The sequence below is a fragment of the Acomys minous genome (assembly GCF_964271855.1).
Source record: "Acomys minous genome assembly, chromosome: 5".
NCBI lineage: Eukaryota > Metazoa > Chordata > Mammalia > Rodentia > Muridae > Acomys > Acomys minous.
This window is the reverse complement of record NC_140494.1, coordinates 62503541-62511294: the sequence shown is the minus strand read 5'-3', so window position 1 is coordinate 62511294 and position 7754 is coordinate 62503541. Positions and strand designations below refer to the sequence as shown.

General features: G+C 43.7%; 1 protein-coding gene across 2 annotated transcripts in view; it reads left to right on the top strand.

Moving 5' to 3' along the window:
• Nucleotides 1-348: 348 nt before the first annotated feature.
• The window catches only part of C9 (complement C9), a 46864-nt gene continuing 39458 nt past the window's right edge, over nt 349-7754 (top strand). For both annotated transcript variants that reach the window (XM_084781824.1, XM_084781825.1), the window contains exon 1: nt 349-505. In XM_084781824.1, coding sequence (XP_084637950.1) covers nt 387-505 — 119 coding nt within the window. In that variant the 5' untranslated portion in view covers nt 349-386. The remainder of the gene's footprint in view (nt 506-7754) is intronic.

Here is a 7754-nt window from a genome sequence, read left to right as displayed (position 1 = left end):
TAGTTATTTTGAGCCTGTCTTTATGAGAATAATCCGTAAGCCTCATCCACAAATTATGCTATCTTCCCTTGGAGAGTCTCCCAAAAGAATTACTGCTGGGATTTTGTTTGTTTGATTGATTTTTGTTTGTTTGTTTGTTTGTTTTATCTTTACACAGCTCTGCTCCTAATTTTTACTCACCTTCACATTTTTTTTTGGTTTATTTTGTTTTGTTTTAGTTTATTGCACAAGGACACCTTGTCAATAAGGAAAAATAGTCAGGAATTACAATAAATGACACCCCATTGGTTGGACTTTGACACCTACGTAGCACAAACCAACACACTCAAACAAAACCCTGAGCATATGCAAGCAATAACTGTTCCTGGTCCTCTGGCTGCAAACAAATGCTTTGTAAGGCTCCGGGGCTGCCTTGGGGGAGCAGCATGTCTCCAGGTGGGGTCATCACCTTAGCAATTGCAGTCTTTGCCTGGGAAATCAATGCGGGCCCTGGACCCACTCCCAGGTGAGTGCACGGCTTGGCTGTTTATCTCTGCAATTGTACTGTGGAATCTGTTGTTTTAGGGTTTAGTTCTTAACAGCAAAGCAGGAAAAATAAAGGTTAAGCTAAATGGTGATATATAAAACGCCCAGGATTTAAACTTTCCATAGAAGCCATCAAAGCCAGGCTGTTATCTGCTGGTTTGCTACGGAAGCCTGCTGATATTCCTCGGACTTTGTTCTAAAGACGGAACTCAAATGTTGAGACTAAGATATTCTGTTTAAATATTTAGAACTAGGAAACAAAACTGGTTGTTGCCAGTTTGTGTAGATCAGTGTTGATCAGTGTCTATGGTCTGAGAAGTTTACAATGAAGGAAGTTAATCTTTCTGTCCTTTATCTCAAAACCTAATACTTTTTAACTGTTGGCTGTACGGCCCTTTGGTTCCCCCACACACACATTAAGCAAAAGTTAATCATTTGTCTTCTCCTCTATGGCATCTCATGTTGTGCCCCACATTTTGTGTCCCGGGTCTTAGGGTTCTACCTGAGAATTGCCATGTGCACATCCAATGGCTATGCTTCCTGCTCAGCCGTTCACTTCCTTCTCACCTAATCCCACTTGGGGTTGCCAAACCTTAAGCTGCGGCTTACGTATGATGTGAGGGTGTGCTCGAGACTCCGTGTGCTGGAAGCTCCTCCCCATGCATGGCAACAGAAGGAGGTGGTGAAGCCCTCAGGGGGCACAAGGTCTCCGGATTCCACAGTCCGGAATGGACTATCTCTGAGGAATGGGCCAAGCCTAGCGGGAGTGGCTGCTAACAGGCCTGTCGAGCCAGGCTCTTCCTCCAGCCCTTGTTTCCTTACTCACACATATGGCCCCTCAGCACACAGGGACTTCCCGTTTTCCTTTTAGTGACCATGTTATGATAAAACCACAGGTATCTTCTCCAGATGCCTGGGCCACGCCGCTTGCAATTTGTAGTCATCAGAATTGTGACTAGAGTAAAACTCCCAGCTGGGTGTGGTAGCACACGCCTTTAATCCCAGCACTCTGGGAAGCAGAGACAGGCAGATCCTGCAAATTGGAGACTCTCCTGTATGCATCAGGCATTCTGTGACAGCAGTACAAAACAGAGGATGACACCAAACAGATCCAGCAAATAGGTCAACAGGACAGTAAAAGCACCTAGGACTGCTAGAGATGCTGATGGCACGAGGCTCCCTTCCTCCCATCCACACATCACAGGAGAAGACACACACCTGTGTGGTCCAATACAGCATGTTCTCTGAAGTCAGAAGAGAAATACCCCCAATGCCAACACAGGCCTCGACACTGTTCCTCTGTCTGCATTAACCTTGACCCGTGCCCAATGCCTCTAAGTTGTACTTAACCTGACCCTCTCTTAGGTTTGTTTTGTTTTTGATTTTTTTTTTTTTAATTAAACAACCACATTTCTGGACTGTGGCTTAAAACTGAAAGGCATGGGAAAGCCACAATTGCTTTGAAGTTCATACCTCCCTGGGTCTGGCCACACTCAGTTGTTCCAGGCAGGAACAGGCAGACCCCTGGCTGGCCCCAGATCTGGCAGTTACGCTCCCCAGTTCTGCTGAGTACCAGGCACTCTCGCAGCCGTGCCCTTCAGCCTGTGCCAGAATGCCCCCACTTGGAACACTCTGTCCTATATGTGACAGAGGATGAGGCTGTACTATATGTGACAGACGGAGGCTTCAGAGGCCTCAGTAGCTACGGGAGAGACCGTTTACTTAAACAACAGCAGTAACATTTGAAAGGGTTTCTAAGCATAGACATCCACAGCGCACATCAAGCTGGGCGGAGTGGAATGAATGGCTCAACACCTCTGCGCCTTAGTTCCTGGTTCTGTAAGACACTGGTTGTGGTTGGTTCTTGTGGCCAGGATCACTCTGCCACTGTTCTAGGGCCTTAGTTTCTGGGGGTGGCCTCCAATCTTGCACATATTTTGGCTTTCTAGTTCTGTCTCTGAGCTATATATATGGTCAGTCCCCAAAACATATCTCTCTCTCTCTCTCTCTCTCTCTCTCTCTCTCTCTCTCTCTCTCTCTCTCTCTGTGTGTGTGTGTGTGTGTGTGTGTGTGTCTGTCTGTCTGTCTGTCTGTCTGTCTGTCTGTCTCTGTCTCTCTCTCTGTGTGTCTCTGTCTCTGTCTCTGTCTCTCTGTCTCTGTCTCTGTCTCTGTCTCTGTGTCTCTCTCTCTCTCTCTCTCTCTCTCTCTCTCTCTCTCTCTCTCTCTGTCTCTCTCTCTCTGTCTCTCTCTCTCTGTCTCTCTCTCTCTCTGTCTCTCTCTCTCTCTCTCTCTCTCTCTCTCTCTCTGTCTCTCTGTCTCTCTCCCTCCTTCCTTCCCTCCCGCCTTCCCTCCACACATGCCACCCAATCATCTTTTTTGGTTTTTCAAAACAGGGTTTCTCTATGTAGCCTTGACTGCCCTGGACTCACTTTGTAGACCAGGCTGGCCTCACAAAGATCCTCATTCCTCTGGCTCTCGAGTGCTGGGATTATAGGTCTGCACCACCACTGTGCCAGGATTCAAATAAGCCTTTTTACATAAGTTCTGGGGGCCAAATTTAGGTCTTCATGTTTGCACAACAAGCATTTTACCAACAAGTCATTTCCCCAGCCTCCAGATTTCTCTCTCTCTTTTTTTAAATTTAAGACTTATTTATTTATTATATATACTGTGTTCTGCCTACATGTACATCTGCCCACCAGAGAGGGACATCAGATCTCACTATAGATGGTTGTGAGCCACCACATGGTTGCTGGGAATTGAACTCAGGACCTCTAGAAGAGTAGACAGTGCTCTTAAGCTCTGAGCCATCTCTCCCGGCCCAGATTTCTCTTTTTATGTGGACACCAGGCATACTGGATTAGAGCCCACTTTGATGATTCCATTTTAACTCAATCACCACTACCCAGATCCTATTTTCAAATAAATTCATATTCTCAGGTACCAACCACAGCTAAAGATTCCTCGTATCTCTTCCTGCTTGGGGCAAGCACAGTTTGGAATGTGAACAGCTTACAGTGGTTTTCTTTTTCTGGAAATGTCTCTTCCTGGAGGGAAAAGAATGCGGATCTTCCTTAAATGCATTTCTGGCTCAGAGTTAGACCCCCTGCGGTGCTGATGGGCATTCCTTTGATCCAGCTGAGATTGAACACTTGGAGATGGGCTGTCCTTGATAAGCACATTTCTTTTGAGAGCCTAGAAAATTCTAGGCAAACATGGCTCTGAGCTCAACCTCATAGCTCAGCTGGATGACAGGCAGGTGGTGAGTGCTGTGCACACTCAGTGCTCAAGCTACAAAGGATAATCTGCTGAGCCAGTCAAAAGGGCTGCAGAGGTAGTGCTGGGCTCAGAGGGCTGAAAAGAGGCAGAGTTATTTGAGGTCACTGGTCGCCTGTCCTAATATTTATGCAGCGTGCTTATTCAACAACACTCTGTTTACATAACCTTTTAGTCTCCCTGACTAATTCCTCAGAATCCTGCCTTTACTGTGCAAGGGGATAGCCAGACACCTGACACAGTGAGGACAAAATGCTAGGGACCAAGACAAAAATCAGTTTGTTTTTGCCCCGCTTGACATCATTAAGTTGCTGTAGATTCAGGCAAGAATTAGGTTGTCTTTTATCTGGTTGTATTTTATCTGGGTAGCTATGCAAAAAATAAATTGTGTTCTTACTAGCTCACTGTTTCAAAATGTCTAAAAACCTTAAGGCTGTCCCATCCAGAAATGATAAAACAAGCTGTGGCTGCTCAGCTTATTTCAAAGATGATTTTTGTTGTCAGAGGAAACAAGCAAAAAGAGGTGGGAGCAAATGGCACTAGCCAAGTGCATTCTAAGCCAGTGAGAGTTTGGCTTGGAATAAGTGGTGGGATTCTTCATTTGTGATTCCCTTCTTTAAATCATAATAAATGCCACTTATTATTCAAAGTCAAAATAAAATGCTTATGTGAAAATGAGTTAAGAAAATAGCAAAATAAAGCCTGCCATGGATAAGCAGGTAAAGGCACTTGACACTAAACTTGATAACCTGAGTGGGTTCACCAGTATCCACATGATGAAAGAAGACAACTGACCCAGCCACAGAATCCTCCGACCTCCATATGCACACTGTGGCAGTACTCTCTCTAGAAGCAAATAAATAAATAAATAAATACATAAATAATAGATGTTTGTCTAAAAACTTGAAGTATGAGAAATGAAAAGTAAGAACACTAACTTGAAGTTTTGTTGTTGCTGTTTCACTAAAACCACTTGACGCTTATAAGCTGAATTGTGTTAGCATAAAATCTAAATGTTGAAGCCCTGATTGATGCTCAAAATTTCCCTATGTGACTATATATGTTGCATTTTAAAATATAATTACAAGGTCAGCCTGGTCTACAAAGCGAATGTCAGGACAGCCAGAACCACACACTGAGAAACCTTGTCTCAAAAAACAAAAGGAAACAAAATAAAAAGAGTAAACTTGAACACAGATGGAGGGAAGACCACATAAAGATATAGGGAATCCAGTCCCAAAGGATACAACTGCTATACAACTCCCAAACCTTAGGTTCAGGGACCATTGTATACCAGGAGCAGAAAGAGTGTAAGAGCAAAACTGACAGTTTGCTGAGATACTGTGTCTCTTAAGAACATCAGAAGCTGCTATGAACATTGTTGAGCAAATGTCCTTGTTGTATGGTGGAACGTCATTTGCGTATATTCCCAAGAGTGGTATGGCTGGGTCCTGAGGTAGAGTTATTCCCAATATCCTGAGAAATGACCAGATTGATTTCCAAAGTGGCTGTACAAGTTTGCACTCCCACCAGCAATGGAGGAGTGTTCCCCTTTCTCCACATCCTCGACAGCATGACCAGGTAGCTTTGTTTTACAATGAAGCTTAGTTGTCTAGGGGTTAAGATGTTTTTAGGTCTAGATAGGTGTTCTAAGTTGATAATGACAATATGTGGTGGAGATTGATTTACATTCAGAAATTTAGATGCACCAAGATAGGAAAGATGTCTTCTTCAAGGCTGTCAAAGACAAATAGCCAAAACACTAAGAATGTAACATCTATATAATTCCTGATTGTGTCATGGTTCTTCTTGCCATAGGTAATCTAGTGTATACATGTGTAATAATATAAATGTATATGTACAAAAACAAAATAATTTAAAAAAAAAAGAGAGAGTCAGAAGCAACACCCATCCACTCTCACCAACATGGCTGCCTAAACAAGGACACCAATAGTCATGCTGATATGCATGGGGGGAGAGCTTGTGAGGCCTTAAACCTGCACAGAGAACTGTGAGCAACTACAGAATGCTGAGAGTGGGAGAAATACTCCTCATCGGGGAAGAGCACACTGTCTGTCCTAAAGCAAATGGTCGTCTCTGAAAACATACATCCAAGCAACCTTACATAGACTGAGAAGGTTGCATGTATTTACATATCTAGGAATATACATGTATATACATATGTATTTCTAACAATTACCAAAAGAGGCCATGAGTTTAAAAGGGAGCAAGGAGGAATGTATGGAACAGTTTGGAGAAAGGGAAGGGAGGAAGGAAATGATATGACCATCTCCAAGACAATGAATGATACCTCAGCAGAGACCAGCCCTACTACACCTGCTCTCACATTTCCCCTATCTAGAATTGGGGGGGGGGGGGAGGGAATTAGGTTTCTGCTGTTTGAGTGACTCAAGCAAATTAGTACACAGAGTCTAAGTTCTAGAGAGGGCTGTAAGGCCAGGCCAGTACCCAGGAAAAGCATGTAATCTTCAAACATCGTCTTCTGAGGGTAGGATATGTTATTTAAGGAATGAATTCAAATCACAGTCCAGGAGGTCAATAAAAGATCAAATGTAAAGACTGGGTGTTTTGTACTAAGTCCAAACTGTGAGTTAAACTGTTAAAGCAGAAAGAGTCCCTAAGTAAGATGTTAGGAAGGAAATGAGTAAGTGCACACACAGTCAACACGGGGCTAGTAATGCAAAGAGCACTTGAGAACTGCATACAAGCAAGGCCAGGATCACTGCAGCAGGGTTTAGTCACCAATGTGTGGGCAGATGAAAGAACTTCTGCTCACCCCCAGTTGTTGCCTAGGATCTAGTTTTACCCAGTAAAGAGCTAAGACTGCCTTTGGAGTATTTCAGTGGGTCTGAACTCCTAAGCACGGCTCTCTAATATTCAGTGTTACCAGTTAGGAGATGATAAAGGACTCTCTGGTCCATAAGGTGGTTTCAGAAACCAAAGGAGGAATCACCCTGGGGGAAATGCTTGAACAAAGTGTCAACATGGTCACCTAAGTGAGTAATGGAGAGATGGGAACTTATTGTCAAGTTTCCGGCAACAAGATGTTGAAATGGATCACAGGGTTGTAAAAATGTAATTTCTGAAACCAGTGATGGCAAGTTCAGTGACATGTTTAAGCCAAACCTGGATTGTGCTGACAACAATGAGCAATCCCACACTTATAGTTATTCCACACTCTCGTTACCATGGATTCCATCAGATATTGACAAGAAGGATTTTTATTTTTTAATATATTTTATTAATTTATTCATATTACATTTAAATGGTTATCCGATCCCTTGTATCCTCCCATTCCTCCCTCCTTCCCCTACCCTTCCCCATGACTGTGACTGAGGGGGATCTCCTCCCCATGTATATGCTCATAGGGTATCAAGTCTTTTCTTGGTAGCCTGCTATCCCTCCTCTGAGTGCCACCAGGCCTCCACATCCAGGGGACGTGGTCAAATATGGGGCACCAGAGTTCGTGTGAAAGTCAGACCCCACTCTCCACTCATCTGTGCAGAATGTCCTGTCCACTGGCTAGATCTGGGTAGGGTTTCAAAGTTTACTGCACTTATTGTCCTCGGCTGGTGCCATAGTTTCAGCAGGACCCCTGGGCCCAGATCTGCCAATCATAATGTTCTTTTTATAGGTTTCTAGGACCCTCTGGATCCTTCTATTTCCCCATTCTCCCTTGCTTCTCTCACCTAAAGTCCCAAAAGGAAGTCTTCCCCTCTGTCCTACTTTCCTGGTAACTGAAGACTTTCATGAGACAAAGCCCTTAGGCTAGTGTCAAGATGTAAGTGAGTATATACCATTTGACTCTTTCTGCTTCTGGGTTAACTCACTCATTATGATCACTTCTAGTTCAATCCATTTGTCCACAAATTTCGGGATTTCCTTGTTTTTAATAGCTGAGTAGTATTCCATAGTGTAAATGTACCACAGTT